The sequence below is a fragment of the Rhineura floridana genome, chromosome 8, assembly GCF_030035675.1.
Source record: "Rhineura floridana isolate rRhiFlo1 chromosome 8, rRhiFlo1.hap2, whole genome shotgun sequence".
NCBI classification, from domain to species: Eukaryota; Metazoa; Chordata; class Lepidosauria; order Squamata; family Rhineuridae; genus Rhineura; species Rhineura floridana.
This window is the reverse complement of record NC_084487.1, coordinates 41,019,792-41,047,250: the sequence shown is the minus strand read 5'-3', so window position 1 is coordinate 41,047,250 and position 27,459 is coordinate 41,019,792. Positions and strand designations below refer to the sequence as shown.

The window sequence follows — 27,459 nt, the reverse complement described above, 5'->3', positions numbered from 1 at the left end:
TGTCCAAATGGTTAGTTTTACTATCCCTGACTTTTCCCCAATCACTCAGAATGGAGAGGGATCCAACTGAACTGTCAATAAAACAAGAACACATATTTTTGGAAGCATTTGCAGGGGGAAGGGTGGCCAACAGGAAAGCTTTAACAGATGGTGGGGTGGGGTGGGGGACAAGTTTCTCCTTCCTTTGCTGCTCTTTTAATAGCTTACCTGTAGGAATAATGGACACTAATAAGAGAGCCAGTGTGGTGTAGTGGTTAAGGTGTTGGACTATGACCTGGGAAGCCAGGGTTCGAATCCTCACATAGCCATAAAGCTCACTGGGTGACCTTGGGCCAGTCACTGCCTCTCAGCCTCATGAAAACCCTATTCACAGGGTCTCCATAAGTCGGAATCGACTTGAAGGCAGTACACACACACGTACACACACACACACACACACACGAGTGACCCAAGGTGGGTGATGGTATTGAAATTCTGCACTTGCATGTAAACCTCATACTTGATGGAAATTCCAGTTCCTGCCCAGCAGTCTAAATTCCCAGTTCTATTAAAATTACAGTATTCTTATTTTTCCAGATATTGGGAGAGTGTCCATTGCACTGGTGGTTGCCAACACATTTTATACATAAAAAAGCACTTCAGGGCAGATTAAGCATCTGGCAAAACCAACTACTACTACATGTTCCAGTAGTCAGGTCTAAAAATGGTACGGGAGGAGACTAACCCTCACATGGGAGGAAGATCTACAATCAGGGTGTTGCATCAGAAAAAAAAAACCCTGTCCTGTGTCCCAAACAAATTTGCCCCCAAGGGCAACATTTTAGATTATTACAGCTGATGAACACAGTGGGCAAGCAGGCTCACATATAAGTAGATGCACCTTCAAGTATCTCGGTCCCAAACCATTGGCATTAAGTGGAAAGGGATGGGTCCTGGACTACTCCAAGCCTACAAACTTGGATCTTTCAGGAGGAGTGCAACTCCATCCACAACAGGCTGTACTCTTAATCCCAGATAAACATTGACAAAAAACTACCGTTTGGTCTGGATTAAGCCTCCATTTGTTATGCAAATCATCATTACACCTCAGAGGTGTAGTCTGGGGACCCCTTACTTTTTGGGGAGCCATGTCCCAGCAGAGTCCCTATGTCTCCAGCATCCTACAAGCCAATCAGCATGAAAGGGGAGTGTGTTAGCCACTGAGAAGAGTCCCAATAAGTGTCGATCGCAAGCAAGCCTTTATTAGTTTCTACTACAAAAAGCTAAGACAAGTTGTGGAGAGTGAGAATTCTGTAATTGCAGAAGAAGAAATAGTGAATCCTGATGATAACATCCCATCTAAATAATCAAGCAGCTTGGTATCAGCAAGAGATAAATGTGTAGACACTGTATTCAGTAATTCAAGCAATACATCTGACTGTGAGAAAGGACAGTCAAATGGTGACAGTGATAGAGAAGCAGAAAGCAGTATTCAAGCCTAGCCAGATAATTCTATAATTTTAGAAAGTTGTATAATCTTAGAAGGGGGCATGGCTGTAACTTATCATAAGGGACCCTGCACTTCTGAATTTGCCGCTACTCTACTGCTATGCCCAGACATAAATTCAAAATCTCTGCTGTCTCTGCCATTAATTGTAAAATAATGGGTGACTCTTTGAAGTGAAAACAGAAGGAACCCTTTCCCCTACCAAGGGTGAGGAAACTTTTTCAGACCAAGGGCCACATATTCATCTGGGCAACCTCAATGTTACAGGATGAATAATAGTACAGTAGTAGTAAAATGATGACAGCTATAAAAAGCCAGGAACGCCCAAACTTAGCAGTAATAAAAACAGCAAAAATAAACCAATTAAATCAAGAAATGGAAACAGCTAAGCATATCAGTGCAAAAAGAATTTGTAATACCTAACAACACAAAACCAAAGGTAAATATTTGGTCAGGACAGATAACAAAGATAGCCCCAGGTCCAAAGGTTCATAACTTGCAGTGGGTGTAACTTCAGAGAAGGCCTTCTCTCCAATTGCCACCTGTCCAACTGAAGGCACGGGGAAGTTATAGAAGAGCCTCCATAGTTAACATGTTGCAGTAGTCAGGTCTCAGTATAATTGAGACACTCCATTTCCTCAGCCTTGGAGTCTATGCTGGTGCAATACTGAGAAGAGCTCAGCTGTTTTTATCCCGTCTCATCCAGATAAGCCTCAGTAATATATGCCAGATCCACCCAGTCATCCAGGATCAAGTCTTGGGTGGCAGTTGTTTTTGCATGGACTGTTTCTTTTAATAGCAGTTGCCTGGCGAACCTGTTGAAGGGTGGGATATAAATCAGATAAAGAATAAGCAACACAAAGCTCAGTGGCAAGCTGGAATGGTGACTAGGGTTTCTTTGGCTTGGGGAAGGTTTGGGAAAGTGGAGAGTCATAGCTCTTACTTGTCTGACCACCATTTCCCCTTCCCTGGCAGACCTGACTTCCATCCAGAGGTGGCAGCTAGTGGAGAATGCAGGTGCTAGCCTGGAAAGTGAGTGAGCCCAATGGGACCATGTGTCACTGATTCTGAAAGCATTGCACTGGCTGCCAGTGAGCTGCTGGGCCCAATTAAATGTGTTAGTGCTACCACATAAAGCCCTAAATGGCTTGTGACCCAAGAATTAGTGTCTTCCCAAATATCAAGCATCTCGGACTTTATGATTTGCAGGTGAGACCATGGTGGTGGTGCTGCTGCTACCAGGGCTACCTGGTTGGCATTGGCCCATGAAAGAACCTTTTTAAAATATTCTTGTTTCCCTAGGCATTTGATGGCTGAAACACACAATTCCTGCCAACCTTGAGATCAATTACAATGTTTTTTTAATCTTTTTTCATTGATGTGCTTGCTTCTTTGGGAGAAAGGGTGGGTTATAAATTGAATAAATAAAAATCTTCATGCACTCCCCTGCCCTGAACATTAACCTTTGAGGTACTCTTTTCATTCTTCTTCTTCTTCTTCCTCCTCTTCTTCTTCATAAACATGTGATGAAATAAAAAATAGCCCAGCCTAGCTTCAAAAATGTGTATGCTCTGCAGATAATAAGCAACCCCCAAAGACCATGGTAAAAAAAGTCTTTAGGGTCCGTTCAAAATTAGCCAGGGATGGGACTTGCCTGATCTCACTTGGAATCAAGTCCCACAGTTATGAGGCCACCACTGAAAAGGTGGTAGATAAAGCCTGAATGCCTCAATTTCATCAGATGATTTCTATACTGATAAATATAATACGGTTCACATTTTGTGGCATTCATTGTTCAATTCTTCCTTCTGTTTTAATCTTACAACAACTCTGTGAAGTTGGTTAGGGTGAGAGATAGTGACAGTAGAAATGTATGGTTGGCTACCATGCCCAGCTTTTATTTGTCGACTATACATATTTTGAATGGGTTATTGACCGATAAGACTGGTAAGTTAGGCTTTGTGACCTGCATCCCACATCCTCAAGAGGTGAGCAGCTCCAGAGACATATTTTGGTTAAGAGTAGGGATGGGTGAACCTGTCCATTTCAGTTTCTTATTTTTCCAGTCTTAAGTTCAGTCCTCCATATTTCCTCATCTGTGTGTGTGTGTTTTAAAAAGTCCTTTTGAAAATTCATCACCATTTTGGTGCATATTTCTCCAGTTATACACATCTTTGAATGCAATTTGTCAAATACACACTTTTTTTTGCAAACCAACTTTCACTAATATAATACATTTTTATATGTTATTTTCACCAAGATATGTGTTTTTATGTACACTTTGTCCCAGTATATGTATCTTTGGGCACATTACTTGAGGATGGCTGTGTTTCAGTTTGTGTATTGCTTCAGAAAGTGAAAATTAGATAGGTTCACCTTTAAATGTAAACTGGATCAAATTTCTCCCCCATCCCTAGTTAAGAGTGCACAGAAAAATGTGCTTTTTGTAATATTTCTGTTACTTATAAATATACAAGCAAAGCATAATTGAAGGCATAGTGGTATTCCTACAAGACAGCACTTCACCTATTCAGCATCAGATCCCCTTAAAGAGACTTGCCCCCTCCCCTCATACTTCACTTTCCGATGATTCATTGGTCTCTTTTTCTCTCCTTCTTCCTCCCCCCCCCCCCCATTTCTGGGTGCTTCCAAACTTTTGTTATTTTCAGGTGGAATTCAATAACACACTGGCAAATTCAGGTCGAATAATTAAAGTTGATTTGGAATTCTTGTGCAACAAACCTGCTTACCCCTGAGAGAAATGCATATAATGTGTTGCTTTTTCAGGATATGTTAAGGATAAATAAAATGTGTGATTTTATTGTTCAAAATAAATAATTACTCAATTGATAGGTTGCAGTAGATATTCTATAGAGGCTGAAGCTGAGGCAAGTAAAAGAAAAGGGACTTTTTCTTTGAACAGGATATGATTAACCACAAGCTATGAGGCTGTAGCTGCTCTGTTTGCTTTGTAGACAAACTTAATTTTAAAATAGATAAAGGATTCAGGCTTGGCTAATTTAGAGGAGGTTTTATTTCTTTGCTTGATGTAAAGAGGAGTAGTTAAATAATAGATTGTTTTAAATGACTGTTTCATAGATTGACCTTAGGCAAGACGTTGCTAGGTAGAAGGGGTTTTTTCACCCACAAAGATAGAAGAAGATAAGATGGCCATCTGGAACACAGACAGATGAAACTTGTTTGTGGTCAAAATCGGTTTTAATAATAAAATGGGGATTTTCGCTTGACAGAATTTTTACTTTGCTTGACGTAATGGGAGTGTTTTAAAGATATTCTGCTTAATTAATATTTACATAATAAATATTGGTATGGGGCAATGTAGAATTAAGTAATAAGAAATCTAAATAGGGATGGGACTTCATTAAGGCGTTCTTCGGATAAGATTGTAAACCCTGCCTCTGGCCAATCAGGAGGCAGGGGAGGGAATCATAGCGTCGGGCTAGGGGATAAAAGTCTGTATCAATGTCATGTTGGGTGTGTCTGCCTTCTGGTAGGACACCCGTCCTTGCAAGTACGAAATAAAAGCTTTTAAAATTGATTCACACTTGTCTCTGTCGTGGGTCTTCCACAGGAGACCATTTTTGGGGTCTCATAGGGGGGTTTTCCCTTAAGGAAAACCACGTTTCTTACAGATTGGGGGCTCGTCCGGGATCCCTTTATTTTTGGAGTGACCGGTGGTCCTGACTGCCCCATAGGAAGGCGCGCCCCGTTGAAACTTTTCAACGGTCCTGGGGGGACGAAAGGACTGACCAACTACTCCACTGACAAAGATCCCAGGACATAATTTGATAGACCAGACATTGTGAATCAGGGGGAAATTCTTTGGGTGTGTGTTTCTTGGAAGGAAAAGACCTAGAACGGTGGGCACATTGCCTAGACACGTGTGATCTTGACCAGACAGACTCCGTCGACGGACTAAGGTAAGAAAACCACTGTTAAGGGTGTAAGTATTATCTTAGGGGTCAGAAACCAAAGTGTGAGGAGTTAGAGGCTCCCTGACTTTGGTCCAGGTGTGAGGAGTTAGAGGCTCCCTGACCTGGGACAGAAGAAACCAAAGTGTGAGGAGTTAGAGGCTCCCTGACTTTGGTCCAGGTGTGAGGAGTTAGAGGCTCCCTGACCTGGAGAAAGGACTGGACCTTACTGTCCTGTCTGTGAGATAGGAAGAGTGGGGATAAAGTCCCGGGCTGGACCTTGTCTTCCTGTGTGAAAAACAGGAAGAGGAAGGTACTGGCCATAAAAGTGTGAGTGTGTGTGTCAGACCTGAATGTGAGTGATTGAGACGTGTTTTGAACGTAAAGTGAGTCCGGAGTCTCAATTCACGTTTCCATACTTCTGTAAGGAAGACGGGTGGAGAGAGACGAAGCGAGTGAAAGGATTGAAAGAGGTCTGACTTTAGAAATGGGAAACAAAAGTAGCAAGAAGATTAAAGATCAGACTAAGATACTTACTACAAAAATATCAGATAAGGAGATTAACATACCTCCTGAAAGTCCTCTGGGGATAAGATTAAGGACTTGGGAGGACTTAGAATGTACCAGGAACAAAGATAAGAAGAGAATGATTCAATATTGTTGTTTTGAATGGCCAAGCCAACCCTTACAACCTCCAGCCATATTTTGGCCCAAATGTGGAGCCTTTGAGGCTTGTCTTTGTCAACGTTTAAATTTCTTTGTAAACAATAAAGAACCATTCTCACAGGAAGAATCAGATTATGCATTATGTTGGAAGACAAATTATGAAGGGAATTGTTATCCATTAAGGATCGCAGGGAAGCAGGTTAAAACAATGAATCAAAATGAACTTAAACATCGGGTCAGAAAGACAAGGAAAATGGATGGATTCAGAAACAGAGGGAGGGGTAGAACCAACAGACCAGACATAGAATCCAGTCAGAAATGGACAGGCCCACAAGCCGGATGCTGGTTATGTGGGAAATTTGGACACTTCCAACGAGAATGTCCCGACTTAAAGAAGGAGGAAAATAACGCATCACTAATGGCCTTTGATGAACAATAGGGAAGTCAGGGATTCCCTAAAACTGGGCCCCACCGGGAAATCTTGACAAATGTTAAAGTGGGATCCTGGGAGGAAGAAGTAGTGTTTCTAACAGACACTAGAGCTGCCAGATCATCTTTGAATTACATTCCCAAAGGTATGAATCTGTCACCTTGTAAGTTATCAGTATCAGGTGAAGCATTTGATGTGCCAGTATTGAAGAGGCTCAAGTGCAAACAACCCAATTAAAATCAAAGGGAAAAACTGTTCTATATACCCGAAATAGGAAATAATTTATTAGGAAGGGATTTACTAGTAGAATTGGCAATGAATTTGAAATTTGAAATGAACAGATTGTAACTATTAGTAAGAAACAGGTAATAATAATGACTATTCTACACAAAGGAAGTCACAGAGGGATACAAGTTATGGATGTATGGGTATTTATACAATAACTAAACAAGTTAGTTAATAAAAAGGCAAAAGAAACTGCCTTACAGTTAGAACCAATCACAATTAATATATTAGTATAGAAATTGTCCCCAGTTTCATCAAACAGGAAATAAAACAATTAGAATATTAGGTTTGAATAATCATTTGGTGTTGTTGGTGTTGGGAATTAAGGATGTGACAAAAGAGATGGACAATGTTGTGAAGTTAAGTCAAGGCCATTAATTTAAGGATCCAGTAAGGGTGAGAATTGTGGTCTGGACATTGTATGTGTTAGAAAATTTAGGAGAAGGCTATTCCCTTCACTCCAGTGTTTTCAATTGAGAAGTGGAGAATTTGAAACTGGGAACCAAGTGCAGGAGGTCATATTAGGAAGTGAGGATTCAGACCAAAATTAATGCACGCAAGTTAAGAGAAACCCCACAGCCCATCCTCTGGATTTTGTAAGGAACAAATGTTTAGATTCCAAACATTATCAAGGATTTGTTGTGGAGAAAAATAAATGGAGAACAAAAAGAAGTAAAATGTGTATAAAGATGGTCAGTTTTACCCACTTGTCACTTTTGTAACAGAAAATAAGAAAGTAAAATGTCCAAAATGTATGAGAAATATGGCATGTTTCCAGTAGAATTCTTGTCTTTGTGGCATACCCATATAAGCACTTAAAACAAAAAGCAGCAGTTCCCAGAAGAAAGAATCTTTGATTTAGAATTAAAATAATTAAAATGGCTTTGGAAGATAGGACTTGGTTTTCCAGTTTTGACAACTAGGTCCCCCTAAATGAGAAGAGAGCCTATTAAACTTCTGATAAGTTATAGGGTGAATATAAATTTTATTTGGGTTATTAATGTAGGGCCAATTACTTTAAAATTTTGGAACTGTCATATGATTTTACATGTATATATTTTTTTTGAGGGAAATTGTTTTGTCCTACTCCTTTGCTGTCTAATGAGTAAGGATTTATGTATAAACATTCAGGTTTTTAGGAAAACTTGGAATGTTTCTCAGTAATTATAAAGTAGTGCCTGAGTGGGGACACTCACTCAAGATTAAAAATAATTGGAATAAGTAGTATTTAGTTATAAGTACATACTCCCAGGAAAGTGAACAATGTCATGAGAAGAGAAAGGGGAGTCATGACTATAGTAATTATGTATAAGGAGAATGAGATATAAATGAATTTGACTGATTTAATTAGGAAATAGTGTCATAAATATTGTTAAACCAAACACAATTTTAAGATAAATTGTTAGATGAAAAACATTGAGAAATTCTGTATACAGAATTGACACATGTGTATACTTTAATCATTTGATAGGATAAAAATCATAATAATGTTAGTTTATAAAAAGTAAAGGAAGGATATTTAAGAAACTAAAAGGTATTCCTACCGTTTTATATTACATGGTCTGGATTATTGGTCCTGCCAGTCTTTTGATGGAGACTTCTCCATGAGCCTATTGTTCTTTTGAAGGGTCAGAAACTTCACACCTGGGCATCTACTGAAGTGGACTTTCAGCTGTGCCAGTTTCCTTAAAATCCAGTCCAACGGTCATCTGAAAAGTCCAGATCTGAACGGGCTTTTGGGATAACATCCAGTTGAAGAGATTACTTCATTTCAGTCTGTCTCTCTCAAGTGAGTGGCAGGGACTTTCCCAGCTGAACAGATCGCTCAGGGGAAAGTTCACAAGTGTGCGTTATCTTTGCTACAGCCTGACATTCAACTTGGGAAAAAGAATCTGAAACAATTGAAACAGACTTTTTGCTTTTTGTAAACTAGTAGTTTGATAAATTGTTCCAACACAGGCTGAAAAGTCCAACCTTTTTGAAAACTGCCCACAAAGGAACTGTTTCTGTGCTAACACAGACAGATTCCTATTAATAGAACAGGAGGAAGTGCCTGTTTGTGACAATTGTGATAAGATAAGGGGCAATATAATCATAAAATCAGTATGGGTTTTAAGTTTGATAATAAGTGTTAAATAGAGTAGTCCTTTGTAGGGGGAAAATCATTGTGTCTGGGCCGATGGATGTGGCAGGTGGCCAACTGCCTGGACCAGAGGATCTAGACTGATGTTACCCATTCAATGGATTATTATGCTCATATTGTTTTGCCAGGAAAAGGGGGTACAGGTAAATTTCATGGCAAAACAGTGTCTGGTTATTTATGTGAGAATTTCACTCTAGGGGAATTCTCTCCTTGTTTTACTAAGAAATAGGGTAAAATGGAGTACTTAGATTACTCTTTTATAGTTAAAGGGGTACTTTAGGATAATATCAGAAATGATCATGGTATTAAAATTATTTGTATTTTTTTATGTTAGTTTTGTTTTGGGTCATGACAAGGATGGTGGACATCCACTTCATGGCCCAGGGTTTCAAGACTCATTACAGTCTGACCCTCCTTTTGCATGTTCATATATTATGGCTATTATACATTTTGTAACTGTTACTGTATATATGAGTTGGAGATTATAGACTACTATATTTAGGGGTATGGCAAAAGCACTAACATTTGAGACCAAGAATCAGTTATTGAAAAATTAGATACTGGCATTATTTTCTTTTATATCCTCCCTAAGGAAAAGAGAGTGGGGGGCCTTTGGCCCAAAACCCCGTCGTTGGAGTCTGCTGTTGATAAGACACAAAGACATTCTTGGACAGACATCACGACTACTTCTTTGGAAAAACTCCTACAGGATTGAGTTAGAGGATCAAAACTGGACAGATAAGGAGAGATTTGAGACTTTATTAATTCCAGAATTAGATACTTGGAGTTCAGGGTGGGAATGAAAGGGAACTTGGATTAGGACCTCCTTTAAGGAATGAGGTTGAATGACAAATGAGAAGAAGGTTACCTGTTATAATAGAAACCAAATTTCTGCCTGTAAGGGAGTGGGGGGGGGTCTCAACCAATAATATTTGTATACAAGAAACCTGAACACTTAAGACCAAGGGTTCTAGTACAAACACCCCTCGAGATTGAAACAACACCTAACAGAATACCCCAGGTAGGGGTTAAATGTATAATGATCCCTGAAGTAATTTGTACAGGAATTGTTTGGATTGGAGTTGTAATAATAATAATACTTTGTCTGTTGAACATTTTCTTATATTTCTGGTTTTGTGAAGAGATTACCAGAGATGAAGAGGTGGATTAGTCTGAGCAATGTGAAAGTTAGGATGGGAGTTGTGTTACCTGGGAGAAAATAACATTCGAAATGTTGTTTTCAGATAATAACACTCCCATCAGAAAAACAGCCAAAAATGCCCAAGAAAAGTCATTCAGCCCACCACAGATTGACCTCCATAGGGTAAAAGTCATAGAAGTTCAGGATGAGCAAGTTGAATAGGAATAGCAATAGGAATAAGTGTTATATTGTTTAATCAGGAACAGGAAATATATGTTAAAATATAAAATTCATGAGAATAGTAAGAAAGCGGCAGATGGCCAATAATGCCAGTCAGAAGGTCCGGACCCAGAGTAGTTTGGTTAGGACAGTCCTATCCCGTATACTTATATTCAAAATAGAGACAAGACATGGAGAAATAAAATGCCTGGGTAGGATGGGTAAAATATATAGTCGAACTGCTATGTTTGTGCAACAGGCAGGCTAATAGCACAAATAAGCTCCCTCCTCTATAGAAGGACCAGACAGTACCACTAAAATAAGTTGCCTGTTGACTCTGTACCAGCATGAGAATGCCTGGAACAATGAGACCCTGTCAAGAGCTTTCCCACCAGTTCCCAGCCTTAAAACCTAGAGACTAAGGACACCACCAGTCCAGAATTTCTAGGACTCACTCAAGAGGTGGGAACTTTGGATGGTTGTACAGGAGATGGGTTGAGTAGTTCTTCTCACCCTCAGGTAACAAGGGCAGACTTATTGTGGTATGGTTGAGGTGGAACATGACAGGCTATCCTTCCTAAAAACTGGACAGGGACATGTGCTATAGCACAATTGGCAAAAACCATTTACCCTGGCATTTGAACAAACTAAAATGTTTAGTAGAAGAAATAAAAGAGAGGCAATAGATTCCTCAATTGATAAAGGTATTTATATAGACTCAATCAGGTATAGATGACCAACTTACTGGGTGGTTGGAGTCCAAGTTTGGAAAATGGAAGGGATGGATTTTATATATTTACCTCATTGATAATAGTAGCAGGTGTATTGATTGTTGTGGGGTGTTGCATCATACCATATGTACGAGGCTTAGCACAGAGAATAATAGAGACGGCTGTAACCAAACAGATGCCTTTAGAACCTTCTCTTTATAATGAAAATGTGTTACTTTTAGCAGAACCAGAAGGAGATTCTCAATCCCAGGAAGCTCGATGTGAGACCATGTTAGAAGAATTCAACAGAAGCATGAGAACTTAATGAAAAAGACAACAGAAAAATTATAAAATAAAAAGAGGAGGGATTGAGAGAAATGCATATAATGTGTTGCTTTTTCAGGATATGTTAAGGATAAATAAAATGTGTGATTTTATTGTTCAAAATAAATAATTACTCAATTGATAGGTTGCAGTAGATATTCTATAGAGGCTGAAGCTGAGGCAAGTAAAAGAAAAGGGACTTTTTCTTTGAACAGGATATGATTAACCACAAGCTATGAGGCTGTAGCTGCTCTGTTTGCTTTGTAGACAAACTTAATTTTAAAATAGATAAAGGATTCAGGCTTGGCTAATTTAGAGGAGGTTTTATTTCTTTGCTTGATGTAAAGAGGAGTAGTTAAATAATAGATTGTTTTAAATGACTGTTTCATAGATTGACCTTAGGCAAGACGTTGCTAGGTAGAAGGGGTTTTTTCACCCATAAAGATAGAAGAAGATAAGATGGCCATCTGGAACACAGACAGATGAAACTTGTTTGTGGTCAAAATCGGTTTTAATAATAAAATGGGGATTTTCGCTTGACAGAATTATAGGGAAATTTTACTTTGCTTGACGTAATGGGAGTGTTTTAAAGATATTCTGCTTAATTAATATTTACATAATAAATATTGGTATGGGGCAATGTAGAATTAAGTAATAAGAAATCTAAATAGGGATGGGACTTCATTAAGGCGTTCTTCGGATAAGATTGTAAACCCTGCCTCTGGCCAATCAGGAGGCAGGGGAGGGAATCATAGCGTCGGGCTAGGGGATAAAAGTCTGTATCAATGTCATGTTGGGTGTGTCTGCCTTCTGGTAGGACACCCGTCCTTGCAAGTACGAAATAAAAGCTTTTAAAATTGATTCACACTTGTCTCTGTCGTGGGTCTTCCACAGGAGACCATTTTTGGGGTCTCATAGGGGGGTTTTCCCTTAAGGAAAACCACGTTTCTTACACCCCCAAAATCAGACTTTTTGTGATATGGAAAATGATGGGGAAATGCATTGGACAGTGTGAGATAACAGTTGCTTGATGCAACATTGCTTGTCCTCCCTGCAAACAAATCAGCTTGAATGCTCAGTCAAAGCAGGTTGTTTGAAAGTGACCTCTGTCTCTCACTTTAAAACTGTCCACTAATTTTTCTGCTATGTCTATAGGCTCTTTCCAGATTACCTGATTACTGAGCCTTCATCCTGGTTAATTTGCACAAAGTTTGCACAGAGGTTATATGGCATTGCTGTTTATGGAGCAGTCATTCTGGTTGTTGTGTGTGGCGCTTATGTGACGTTACCCCAGACTTTCTAGTGCATTACCCTCTCACTTTCCTTACCACAAAAATTCTGTGGGGTTTTTTGGGGGGGGAGGCAGTTTTGTTGTGCAAACATGTAAAATCGACTTTTATTCTAGAACCTAAATTTGCTGGTATACAATGGAGTCACACCAGCAAAATTATGGCGGTCTGGAAGCAGCCTCTCTGCACGCAATCAACATAATTGATTAACAAAACAGTCGGGCAGCAGATGGTGAGCTTCCCTCACCTCTTCCAGACCGTGCTGCACATTGTCCAGGTGGTGGTCAGCTACTTCCTCATGCTCATCTTCATGACCTACAATGGCTACCTCTGCATTGCTGTGGCAGCAGGCGCAGGGACGGGCTACTTCCTCTTCAGCTGGAAGAAGGCTGTCGTGGTGGATATCACAGAGCATTGCCATTAATGCCAGGCAAGGGGCCTGAGCTTTACCTGCAGCCTCTGGCGAGGACCAGGTTCGGCCTCAGGCTTACTGGAAACCATGCCAAGAACATCCTTGGGGTGCCCTCCCACCAACTTTCTGGGGGTGATACCTGTGCCTCTCACTCCCCACCCCCATTTTTCCTTATTTCCCATGAAGGTGGGTCCTGACTGGTAGGAAGAGAGCCAATAGCCAGCTAGGACAGCCTGCTTAGGATGGTTGGGTTATATGCTAGATACAATTAGTGTGCTTGATTTTTATTCTGTTTTTAAGACTGTGCCATGATTGAAACTAGCTGGCAGGCTAACAGGAAAATTATTCCACATTCTTTTCAGAATACTTTAAGCAGCATATGCTTTAATTGGGGCTTGCAGGAGTTGATTGCTGTAAACCGCCCAGAGAGCTTCGGCTATGGGGCGGTATACAAGTGCAATAAATAAATAAATAAATTGTGATCAGTTCTCAAACACTGCAGCATCAGGGCAGAGAGGCCAAATGTACTGAGATTCTCCTTTCTTAAAAAAAGAAAAAAAAGAGGTTGCTCCATTCAAGACAGATGATGCTATCCCAAGAAACAGTTAATACATCCAATGAATTATTAACTGCTATGTCAATGAAATAATCTTAAGTGGATAATACAAAAAGTAAAAGAAGCTGTGTTGGCCCATAGGAAAACAATCTAAAATTCATCTTGACTTCTTGAGGCAGTACTTTTTTTAAGCCAACCAAAATGTGACAAAATAATGTGCCAGCTTTTGAGTTCTCTAGAACTCTTCATTAGGCTGATGGTAAAAAATAAAAAAGCAAAGTTGGGAAGGAAAAATGGTTGGTCAATGGTGAAGCACTGGAGTCTGCATATGGCCGTAGCCCTGAGATGGAAAGTGACAGGAGGTAGCAGACATTCAAATGAGACTCCATTTGGTGCTATGAAAGTCTCAGGTTGCTCCAGGAATGGTTGACCCCCCCCATCTTTTGAAAAATAGAAAAACAACTGTTATCCAGGCCTGCTTCTATTCTTAGTGAAACATGCCGGTTCCTTGGTAGGCTGAGCTGTCTGTTGTCACAGTTTAACATTAGTTACATGCTAATGCTCAACAGAATCATGGGGCTATTTTATCTATCAAAGGAAATTATCAATTTCTAGAGGGCTGGCCATGTTAATCTTTTGTACAGCAAAACCAACAAAGAGTCTTGTTGGCAACAATGAGTCTTGTTATAGACTACCAAATTTGTTATGGCATAAGCTTTCATGGACCAGAGTTCACTTCATCAGACACATGAAGTGTGATCCTAATTTTTTTAATTAACCCTGTTAATTACTTTTACATGATTATCACTGCCTGTTCTTTTTGCATGTTGTTTCTCTCTGATGTCACTTCTTTCCATTCATCTGCCCCCCAAACTATGTCTGTATATAATATATTAGCAGCCTTGTACTCATCACTGCTCAGGAATTCGAAACAAAAAAAATGGTGCAGTTTTGAAATCAGTGGTTGAAATTTGTGCAGTTTTGAAAGCTTCAGTCCACCATCTTGATCAAAATGACATCCAATTGTTTCCACATGTAAATGAAAACCTGCTCTTTGATCTCAGGAGCCATAATGCAAAATTGGGTTATGATATCTAAAGAGGTGTCCAAATGCACAGCATACAAACAACTTTCCAATAGATATAGTAGATGCCTACCAGTTTAGAAGTACACTTCATGCATCTGATGAGGTACGCTCTGGTCCCCAAAAGCTTATGCAATAAAACATGTGTTAGTCTTTAAGGTGTCACAAGACTTTTTCTTGTTTCAGATTTTGATAGTTTTAGAAACAATATTGGTGGTGCTGGATGAATCTCAATCAGGCTGCTTGTCTCTCTAACAACCAATTCATAATAGGAGACTTAATTGGGGACCTGAGGTCTGTTTCCCACATTGTGCACTCCCTACTAAAAAAAACAAGGAAAAAAGCACGCAAAAGCATATAAATCATGTACACACAGAGAAAATGCAGATGCCAAGAAGCCTTAGCCAATTGTGTCTTCCCCAGATCATGTATGCACAGTGAGAATAAGACACGTGTGCAATAATCACATCTATGTACAGATTTTACAGTGGGTGAACACTGATGACCAACTTACTGCTCCGTTATTGCTGGGAAGTTTGCCATGTTTTAAATGTTTGCTAAAGTTCAACAATACAGATGACTGGTTGGCTTTGTGGTATTCTGTGGTTGCTGTTGTTCCACCCCTAGTTACTGACATGTTCTGTTGCTATGAAGCAAAGACCTATCCTTCCATGCATTGTTGCAAAGTTTTGTCATTGCTTCCTGATTCTTTGTTTAGGGAAGCTGATGGTTTACATTTGCACACTTTAAAAAGTTTAAAAGTCATACTGACATTCTGATTCAAAATAGTAAAAACAAACAAAAATCCCCTTTGTCTTCGGAGTTTTTCTCTTAGAAAAGATTACTGGCTCTGTAAAAATTGCTTTTAGGCCTATGAAGTCATCTGTTGTGTGTAACTTCACAAGTTAAAATCATGATTAATCGTGTGTAAATGCACACTCTACCTAACCCCAGTGTCACACAACACATACAAGAACTTCAGAGGTATTACCACAGTTTCTCACTTAATTAAAAACAAACAGACAAAAACCACTGTAGCAATCTGTCTTGCGGTAAAATTTACAGCCAACCTCTCATTATTATGGGCTGAATCTCCACCCCTTAAACTGAAAACAAACAAACGAAGATGACCCAGCTCATAATAAGAGGCTCTAAATTTAACCACAAAACTTAGAACCACTTATTGTAGTCTTGTTTTTGTTACTTTGTTTTTTAAATAAAATAAATAAAGAAAAGAGAAACTTTCTGTTTCTGCTCAGTGTATTCCAGCAATAAAGAGCCATTTAATCTGCCACAGTAATGAATGGGTGATGTTCAACACTAGTCCTTCTCAGAGTAGACCCATTGAAGTTAATGGACATGACTAAGATTCCTTCATTTCAATGGGTCTACTCTGAGTAGGACTTAGCTAATAATAAATAATAATAATAAATTTAATTTTTGTGTCGCCTATCTGGCCGAAGCCACTCTAGGCGACGTACAAACTAAAATTCAGTAAATTACAATACAATACAGATAAAATACAATAAAATCAGAACGATCATTAATCACAGCAGCATGAAATCAGTTAGGGCGATCAATAGATAATAAAATATCCCAAAAAAGTTAGCTCTCCCCGGAATTCCTGAAGGCCTGTCCAAAAATACCACCCTATGTGTTTTATTTATATATTAAAAGATGTTCCTATCAAATCATAACTTAAATGATTCTTGAATAATACCCCTGAAACACAGCAAATATTTAAATCTTTCAAAATAAGTAAGCAACACTAGGAATAGAAATCTTAAAATCTTAAAGTTAAATCTGAAAAACATGGAAAGCAGGAAAGTTCATTGCAAGACAACTCCAGCTATTTGGGGGAATCCCCACTCAAGACCCCTCCAGACTGGTGTTGCTTGGCGGGTGTATTCTGCAACATGTCATTAATGCAATAATAGTGTGTTAGTGATGGAATTATACTGGACCATCCACACATCATTCTGCATTATTAGTTGTTCTACAGTGCTTCCCCCATATTATTGCATTATTGCACAATAAAAGCAGAACAAACAAACAAGCCCTGGAATATTTTGTGGTGTGAAAAGTTACAGGATTTCTGCAGGAAGTTCTGGACATGCAATGATGGGAAACAAAGTGGTATGTCCACCCCGAACTTTTGCATGTTCAACCAGCACTGGACGTGGGATAACTTACAACCAGCCCAATACCATCATGAGCACAAATTATCATGACTGCACAATAAAAAGGATGCCTGGAGGGATTCTCTATGTCACCAGCCATGTGTTGCCAATATAGACTGCCAACTTACCAAGTGGTTAATGTGGGTAAGCCTTACTACTTGATAAGGCCCCCAACCATAGAATCAATAGCTGGTGGGTTTAGATCATCACACCATGTTTTTGTGAGTTCAGACAACTGCACACATCTATGGTAGAAAATGTTAACTCATTTGATTAACGGATCATCTGTACCAGGCCAGAGTTTCTTCAAGAAATGTGAAATAGATTATTATAACTCAAAAACAATGTTTCTACATATTTACCTTGACCGAATACAACCAGTAGAGAATTACATAGTTCACACATATGCTGCACGGTTCTTTGGCCACTTTAACTCACACAGCATGCCTTTCAGTGCCTCGTAGAGCTTGTCAAGATGATGAAGTTCTTTTTCTAGTTTGCTAGCCTTCTCCCTGATCTCTGTGCCCATTTCTGCCTTGGCTCCCTCAGTCAAACGTTTAGCGTCTTGAACAATGCCATAGGCGTCAAACAGGAGAAACACCCCAGTTGATGCAGCGCTCAGCAGCCTGGCTCCTTTGGTCATGGCAAGGGTGGTTCCTGCAAAAGCCTTTTTAACATGTTTGGCCCCTCTGATTGTACTCCGGGATCTGCTCCCTGCAGCTGTGACTCGCTTTGCTAAAGCCTTCATGCCAGGATTGGCTCGAACATGCTTCCAAGCTTTTACATTAGTTCTGATATCCTTCACACCCTTATACAAGTCAGGAACTTGACCGGCAACATTGGAAACAAGTTGTTTGACGTTTTCACCCATAGCTCCATTGTTTGGGGGTGATTCAAAGCCAAATTCTATTTTATCAGGAAACGTTGCCTTTCTTAGACTTTTCTCACATTTGTTCATCAGTTCGTGGGCTTTTTTCCTTTCATTTGAATTATTAACACTCTCATATAAAGTAGCAGAAAGGCCTGTCGCTGTCGCCACTGCTCCTAAGCCAATGCCGGTGGCCGTCAGGAGTAAACTCCCGCCTGCTGTGACAGGGGCCAAGGTCAGTCCCAGGATGGTCAGGATGCCAGAAGAGGCGCTGGTAGAGTTGGCAGCTATGCTGGCAATAGTACACTTCTTATGGGTCTCATCAATGTCATCTGCCATTTCCCGAAGGCATCTGATGCACTTTTCAATCTCTTCTCTCTAAGCAGGGAATTCATGCAGAAAGTGGACAAAATATTCATTGGCTAATTCTTCCCAATGCCCATCTTTTTCCTTTCTGTCAGAAATAAAAGTAATACATTTAATACACGCATGATGCACACTTTTTTGGAGGGTGCTTTTGCACAGCTCTCTCTAAGTCACTTCCAGAAGACCTGATTTGGCTTGATATGTTTACAGCGAGATTAGACAACCACTGGCTGTTTAAGGAGCATTCATCCTGATTTGTTTATGGGGAGATCAGACAACAGTTGCATCAGGCATTATCCCACACTTTCCAGTGCATTACGCTATCACTTATTGCTAAAAGTCTGATCATTTGGATTTGTTTAGTAAGAACTCCAAATCTGGCCTTTGACACCTGAGACATATATTTTTATGACCCAACCTATTTTGTGATTTTACATTGTTTTTAATTGTCTTTAATGCTGTATTTTAACATTGTTGTAACCTACCCTGGGACCTTTGGCTGAAGGGCAAGTAACAGATGATAATGATGATGATAATAATGATAATAATAATAATGATGATGATGATGATGATGATAATAATACAGGTAATATTCATTGCCATCTAAAGAGCCCTCCATAAGAGTCTAAAAGTCTAGAGTCTAAAATTACGTAACTGCACCAGTGAATAATGTATGTATATATTGTAGCAATACCTATGCTTCCTTTTATTTTCTACCTCACACTGGTGCTGGAGGCAGTATATTTGCAAACATATTTCACATAGGATGCCTAAAATAGCAGCAATTGTTTCTGCCTTTCCTCTGTCCTATTACATGGCACAACCTCTCCTTCCCTCAAAGACAGCTAAAGTCAATCTGCCCAACACCCCACCCCATGCCCATCATTTCTGTTGCATGGAGAGATTGTGGAGGTGGCTCATACTTATCAAAATATACAGCTGAGTTTGAATGTCCCAGGGTGCTTCCAAGAGTAATCAGAGTGCATTCTGGGATATTAGCAGGGAATTATAGATTGGCAGAATTGTTATCATCAGCAAATCACCACCACTGTCAGTTCAAAAGAATGTCAGAGTCACGATTACATGTATGAAAAACACTAAGAAATGCAGAATAGGTAATTCCCCAAAGCAAATATTTTAACACTTCTGGTGTAAAACCAGAATAAGGATTATTTTAAACATTTTTTTAAAAAAAATCTTTCTAAAAGCCCCAACACTTCTTCTCTGTTCTTCCTCTCCATTCTTGCTCTGCATATATTTGTGTAAGTACTTGGTTCGTAAGAGATTGAGCTGAAATTATTCCTATAATCCCCTCTAAAGGGGGAGAAAAAAGTGGTTTGAGACACAAATGGGAAGGAACCATCAAAAGGATAAAAAAACCATGAACCTGGAAGAAGCTTCTTGGGCACTGGATATCACTGACAATTTCAAGGCTGGAGAGTTTTTGTTGATTTTCTTTTCGAGTCTTTGGACTAAACTGAAGGGGTGTGTGGGAATTAACTGAATGAATCAAGTCGGCCAGGATTCCACAACAGAATGAGTCACATGCACAGAAGCATAATGTATAGAGCAAAGCCAGATAATTACCAAGGCTGAGCACTTGGCTTCAGATAAGATCCTCAGATAGGCTCCAATTGGGTTGACTTTGAGCCTCTGATCTAAACCTCAAAATATGCTCCAAAGCAGCCACTGCTTTGGATTCATCTAAGATGCACAGCCAGTGGTTGCCTGCTAGCAGTTTATAAGGCTTTATCATGTCACTGCTGTGGTCATTTTCCCTGGCCATCCTAGTTTAGAATTCATTACACCAGGGATGAGAAAGCTGTGGTGGCCCTCCAGATATTTTACTGAACACCCATCAGCCCCAGTCAGCATGGCCAGTGTCTCCATGTCAGTGGGGCAATGGAATCCATTCCAGGTTTTAATCCAAACTTTCAAGGAGCAGTCCAAGGTGCTGAAGTATATTAATTTCATATTAGTTGAAGAAAGCTCATGGAAGGAAATTTTCCTGTCTCTGCTGCCTACCTCCCACGGCAACATACAAGCCCTGGAAAGCTTATCTGGAGTGCTGCTCCCCTCTCCTGAACCATGTGAGAGGGGGCACAAGGGGCTGCTGGAGCAGGGGGAAATGCCCCCAATCAGATTTGGATTCTAAGATAAGTTAACTTAAGGAAGCTCATAGAAATAAATTTCCCCACATTCACCCCCACCCAACTTTGTCAGGAGGAATCTCCAATCCTTCAGAGAAGCTTTTTGAAGGTTGCAGGGGAAAAGATTGGAAAGGAATAGGGTGCCCATGTGTCCTACTTTATAAAGGATGGCCCTTTATTTTACAGCATCCTTTATTTGAAGTTCCAAATTTGGCTTACAGATAAAGAACCTTCTATAGGACCTTGAAGTTGTTCATCAACAGACAGCATTTGGACTCAGCAGGTAGGGATGGGTGAATGTCAATTTCAATTCCTCTTTAGTTTCTCATTTTTCCAATCTTCACCTCTCCATGTTTCCATATCAGTTTCCAGTTTTTTAAAAAGGCTTTATAAAAATTCATCAGTGTTTTAGTGTGGATTTCTCCTTCTATACATGTGATTGTATACAATTTTGCCTAATACAATTTCCTCTAATATAATGCACTTTTGCATATTCTTGTCACTAATATACACATTTGTAGACACACCAATCTGGTACTCCTGCTGGTATGTTTGCACTGCACCACCTCCCCGTTGTCTAGCTCCTCCCCCACCTGGTAAGCAACAGTGGGCAACTAGTACCTGCCTGCTGGGTACTAGTATTTTGACTCTGTCCTGCCCAGTGAGCTAACTCTGACCCCACTATCATGTGGAAAACTGTGACAAGGTGTCCTATATGCCTGTCTGCTCAGACTGTTGTCCAGGTTCTAACTGTCTTGATGGGCAACTTCAAGCCCCTGCTTTCTCTCCTTATGGTTCTTTAAACTGGATCCTCAAAAAGCTTCTCTGAAGGATAGGAGATTTCTCCTGGAGAGCCATTCTAACAGAGGATGCCTTCAAACGGGACTGTCCTCTGACAGCCATGCCAATGGATGACTGTAAAGTAAGACAAATGCCCCCATCCCAAGAGGTGGTAGCTGGTGGCTCCATGTCAGTAAGCAGTGGAAGTGAAGGCTGGAGTCTTTTGCCTCCATTTCATGCTACTTCCTGAAAGTGGCTCCTTATCCCAAAGTAGCTGCTACCCAGGTCTGTAAAGTATACATTATTTTTTGCTTTGCTTGTAAGTTTTTATTACCCTGATTGCATGTTGCTAAATGACTTTGTGGTTTCTTTTCATTTAATGACTGGGAGTGGCCATGTGGTGTTATCTTCTTGTGTAATTAAACCTGTTAAATACTTGTGCAATCATGGCCAACAATTAACCCACTGAACAATGCTGGTTGTAAGTATCTATGTTACAGAAGAGTTACCTCTTAAGTTCAGTCACATTCTGCAACACCTCCATGTAATCTTCATCAGTGAATCTTTGCTGCTGTTCATCATCTAGTTTGTCTGGCAGAAGCTCTGAGATTCCCAAGATGTGGTTGTCACACTCAAGATATTCTAAACCAGGACAAAACAAAAACAAAAGCCAACCCACCCCGTCCCTCTTATTATGCGGATGATTCACAAAACCATATTGCAACATGTAAAGTGTACTGTTAATGTAATTACTTAGCTCAGCCAGGGAACCGGTTTTCATTTTCAGTGGCCAAGCTCAGTAATGGAAACACGAAGCCATAACTAAGAGAGTGCCTCTGGGCACGCACAAAGATATTTCTATCATCCCTGAGTAACCAGACCTGCTTAAAACATTTGGGACTAGAGCAGGGTATCCAGCTCACAGGGCATGGCTTTCAGGTAAGCTTGGTCTCCAAGCATTTTTTAAAAATAAGTAAACGAAAGAGCTGCTGTAGGTAATATGAGAGCTAGTGTACTACAGTGGATAATGTGGGGATCTCTGGTTTCAAATCCCCACTCAGCCATGAAGCTCATCTTGGGCTAGCCACACTTTCTCAGCCTAAATTCTCTGCCTTGTAGGATTATCATGAGGCTAAAATGTAGACCATCCAGAGCTCTTTCAAGCAAAGGTGGGATATACAGTAAATATACTATATACTAATTACTAATAGTGAACTCATTCTCTGAGTGCCAATTCTTATGTAGACAAAAGGACACTATCCACATGGAGGAGGTGTACAAAAAAAAAACCCCTAAGGAGGGAAAACCCCAAAACACCCCAATGAGGACTGAGCAAGCTTAGTGGCCACAGAATGCTGACCGCCTGTTGTGGTGGAAATAGAAACGGTAGGTAGTGATAGTGAAATCTATTGAAATGTATTGTTGTATTTGTAACATTGATGTACCACCCATACAACCTTGTTCTCTGGGTGGTTCACATAGACAATAAAATACAAAATACAATTTACAATAAAAAACATTAAAAATGAATTGCAGAACAAAAGGCTCAGCCAAAAACAACTACATCAGCATAAAACACATCAGGTAAAACAGAGCAAGGAGAAGTTTGATGGAAAAACTGACACATCCAATATACTAATTAAAATGCCTGGGAGAGCAAGAAGGTCATCACCTGGAAGAGGTTAGGGTTGGACAGCAGGAACTCTGATGAGGATCACTCCACAATTGGCCTCCACAATTGGCCTCCACAGTCACAGTCACTGTTAAAGACTTTATCTTGGAAGACAATCTTACTCGGCCACGTGTGATCACCAATGATGAATGATGAATGACACTTCAACATTTTGTTGCAGATCCTACTTCTACTGCTATGCTACTGTGCTTTTCTCATGTGTCTTTCACAAATGGCTTCTTTGCAATAGAGGGAAGTAGGTGCTGCCTTTAACAAGAAGATTGTAGGAGGGGCACTCAACCTCTTTGCTCTGGTGACTTTTGAACACCCCCCACATACTATACATAGGCCAAAGAAAATAATCAGGATCCCAACAGAAAGACAAACAAAGGAAGCAATAGCCCCTAGACTATTTGTGCATCTAGCTTAGTATTGTCTGCTCTGAATGGCAGCAGCTGTTTGGTCTCAGGCACAGAGAGGTCTTCCCCATCATCTGCTATTAACAAAATGCCAGGGATTGTACCTGAGACCTTCTGCATGCAAGTGTGTGTTCTATACCACTAAGCTATGCCCCGCCCCCTAAGAGACCTACCTTCATAAACATGGTATTTTTCAGAGGCCATTCTTGCAGGAGTCTTGTGGCTACTAAATGTTCAAAGCTTGCTCTTCTCAGGTTCAGTATATTTCAAGCCTGGAAGGGAAAAAAGTGCAGATAATCATGATGAAGGCAAATCATGGCAAAAATCTCAGCAGTGGTGAAATGATCACCAATACAGTTATATATATATATATATATATATATATATATATATATATATTTAATGGAATTGTTATAGCATTACTGATTTCAGTTTTATCCCTTACCTGTGCATTCCTTGCTTACTACTGGATGTGGGGATTCTTCACACTCAAGCTGTGTCTGTGAGACAAGCTGGAAAAATATTTTTCATTGATGGTGGTATATGGCTGAGTCCTAAGGTTAGGGAGGAACTAGATGAGACTATACCTCATCAGTGGCAGTTGGTGATGGTGGAGGACAGAAAAATGACTGCAAGCATAAATAACCCCAGCTGCCAATGATGTGGAACAACCGGGTTAATCATGCTTAAATGGAAATGGAGAATTCCACATAGGGCTGCCATTTTTGCCAGTAGTCCCACATGAAGCTTCACATGTAGTTGCACCTCTCATTGGCTCGATCTGTCGCTAAGCGAGTCTCCTGAAAAATCTTAATTTCCTTCCATAGCTGCCTTCAACACAAGAATTGCCACCTTAGTTCAGAGCAAGTGAAAAAGAGTAATGTTGCCATAATGAATTATGTGTGTGGTGTGAAGTCATCTGTTTTGCCTATCTTCAGTCTATCCCAAATCAACTTTATTTGACTATGAGTTTTGGGGCTCACCATCTATTTATTGAGTGTTCATCCTGATTTGCTTTGCACAAAGCTTATGCAAGGTTAGATTATATCTGATGTTTGCTGAGCATTTGTTCTGAATTGTTTGTGGAGTGTTTATACGTCTTCCCATTAGTTGTCATTAGTTCCTCCCACACTATTCAGAGTATTACCTCCTCATTTTCTTAATCATGAAAAGTCTGTGTTTTTTTAAAAGTAGATTTGTTGCATTAGAGCAAACTAGGTTTATACAAACCTAAACTTCCTGGTATGTACTTGAATCCTCCTGCAAAATACTGATACTCTGGCAGTGTCCTTAGTATTACATGAGAAAGTATGTGCTCTACTTCTGCACCTCTCAAAATGGATACAAATCTGAGAAATGGAAATATCCAAAATCCAGTGGGAGAATATTTCAATCTTCCAGGACACTCTACAACTTGGGTATACTGGTAGAAAGGAACTTCAAAGGGAGACTGCAAGATGAAATCACTGAATTACAGTACATCAAGCGGTTCAGTGCTGTCACTTGTAGACTGAATTGGAACAGACAGACTACATGTGATAACTGGTTTATTAATGCCAGGATGTCTGTGTTATAACAACCCCTGTTTTCTGTGAATGGCCACTGTCAATAATGTAATTATTATCATTTGTAATTTTCTGTATTTGATTTCCTTCTGACTTCACTGTTTACATTTGCTGCCCACCCTCCAAAGACCAGATGTACATAGACCCGTAACTCAGAATAACACTTTGTGCATCTGATGAAGTAAATGAAAGCTTCTGCCATAATACACTTGGTAGTCTTTAAGGTGCCACAAGACTTTGTTGCTTTTGCTACAGTTCATTAACAGGCAAAAAACCTCGCAGTTTAAGAACGTACCTATAGCCCACAGATATTTCTATCAAACTTTAAAAAGCAGGGAAATTGGGTAGCTATAGTGAATGCACCAGGGGAGCAAGAGACCTGACCTCCTCCTTTGAATATTAGGCAGGCGTCATCTCTGCTATCTTTTCGGGGTCTTTTGAAGACTTTCCTCTTTCAACAAGCCTTTTAAGTTGAGACTTATCCCAGTCTGCATCTGTGTCAGAATTGTTTAATATGTTTTTTAATAATGTTTTTAACCCTTTTTTAAAGTTGTTTTTAAAAAAATGTTTTTAATGCTGTTTTGTTTTAATGTATTTTAAGATCTTTTTTTATGATGTTTTAAAGTGTTTTCGTGCTTTGTTTGCCGCCCTGGGCTCCTGCTGGGAGGAAGGGCAGGATACAAATTAATTAATTAATTAATTAAATAAAATAAAATAAATATATAGGCTGGTTTTTTTCCAGGATCCCTTAAGTAATTATAGGGTGACTTTGAGCAGGAAAAACCCACCCTCAGGGAAAATCTTGAGTGAGCAGACTTTAGGGACTCTTCCAGATTAGGCTTTTGTGGTGCACTCGCCCTGCCTTGTTTACTGAATTTTTCAAAGGGTCCTATTCTGAAATTGCTCCGGTTCTTAAAACAAGCTGTCATTCTTTAAATGGAGGGTGTCGTCTGTCATGTCACAATTTTTTAAAAAAAGGACAAAAAGGACAAAATGGCAAAGCACCGCTCTAGTGGGGGCAGTGTCCCCATTTACCTCTCCCTGGCTACTGGCCTGTCTCTGTCACATCTCGCCCCTCCCAACTGCTTAAGGCTGCAATTAGTGGCTAAGCCCCATTGAACACAGTGAGACTTTCTTCAGAGTAATTCCTTGTGGAGCCACTGTTGCATCTGAAGGCCTGTGTTGTTGTTGCTGTGTGCATGTTTTTGGAGGGTATTTTCTCATTCATTCATTCATTTATTAATTCATTTTGCTGTGCCAGCTCTGCGCTGGCGCAGCTGCAGGGCTCAGAACAGGGCCCTCTCCAGAAAATGGGCCTCCTTAGTATGCAGCAGATCCTTGGCCAGCCCTGCTCAGCTCCTGTTGTGCCTGCAAAACGGCCTGTTGTGAGGCTTTGTGCCGACTTAGCAATAGCTCCAAAACACCTGTGACTTAGGTGGGTGCTGCTGCTCGTACTTCCATGGTAGTGGAGGCCTCCCCCTCCACAGCCCAGGAGAAGGACACTGCTGAATCCTAATCTCTGTTGTCTCCCAAATGGGTTCATTGCCCGGTGCGCAGTACAGCCAAAAGACCACACCCAGGTTGAAGGGTCCAACAAGCTTTATTTCATTCTGGCCAGAAGAGGTGCAAGGCGATAATTCGCAAAACAAGCACACCCCTTATGGGGGGGGGTGCTACACTTTTATACATTGCAAGCAAAAATTCATGACACATTCTGATTGGCCCCCTAATGCCATCCTGCCACCTTTCCATTGGTTCATCTTCTAACTTATGTATGCCCATCATTTCTTATGCACCCGGCATGTTAATTTCTCCACCCATATCTGCATTCCAAGCTAGCCATCACACAACAGCTTCCCAGCATGTATTCTTGCTGATAAGCTTCAGCAGGGCATGTAACTTCTCTAGGCCTTGTAACATTTAGTTTCTCTTCTGTGCGTTTTTCTTAAAAATGCTGGCTCTTGAGTCATCACCTCCATCCCAGAAGTCCAGATCGGGAATTAGGATTTCTCCTTTGGGCTGCAATCCTTACAAACCTATCTGGGAGTAAGCCCCATGGAATTTAATAGGATTTACTTCTGAGTAGGAATGGGTGAGAAATTCGATTCAGTTCTCATTTCAAGCCACATCTATCAAATCCGCACTTTCCAAAACAATATGAGAATTAAAACACAGCTATCCTTCCAAATTCACATGTATTCAAATTTTGCAGTGCAGTTTGCCAAACAAATGTTTACAAAAAGGCATATGTTAGGGGAAAGTGTGCATAAAAATGAAAATAACATACCACAGTGCATTACATGACAAGACATTGCTTGCAAAAATGTGTACATTAGTCAAAACTGCCTACAAAAATGTGTTTATTAGGATAAATTTGCACTAAAATGCTGAAGAATTTTCATGAAGTTTTTTTTTTTAATCGTAAATTGCTACAGAAATGTGGAGAAGGGAACTTAAGACTGGAAAATGAAAGAACTGAAATTGACAGATCTTTCCTTTCCTACTTCTGAGTAGCACAACTAAAATGCCCCCACTCCCGCAGCCTCTGTAGCTTTTCCTCACAGGGAAGAAGCTCCAAGCCCCTGGTCATTTTGGTTGCCCTTTTCTGTACCATTTGACAATATCAGGGCAAATGCTGACTCTGTTTGCTGGATATTAGGTTGGCAAGACCAAAAGAATGGGCCCCGTACAATCTTCTCAGGCTTACCTTTCCCATTTGAGTGGACGGCTTCTACTAAACTGATGTGCAGAGCAGTCAAGGAGTAGCTGAGGGTGAGTTCCT

General features: G+C 40.1%; 1 protein-coding gene across 1 annotated transcript; it reads right to left on the bottom strand.

Annotated features, from left to right (window-relative positions):
• Positions 1-1,225: 1,225 nt before the first annotated feature.
• Positions 1,226-27,459, bottom strand: LOC133390429 (apolipoprotein L2-like). The gene is given in 5 exon segments (XM_061638994.1): positions 1,226-2,301; positions 17,220-18,179; positions 21,531-21,663; positions 23,286-23,384; positions 27,385-27,459. Coding segments are annotated over 3 exon segments (1,089 nt in total). The 5' UTR covers positions 23,317-23,384; positions 27,385-27,459; the 3' UTR covers positions 1,226-2,301; positions 17,220-17,254.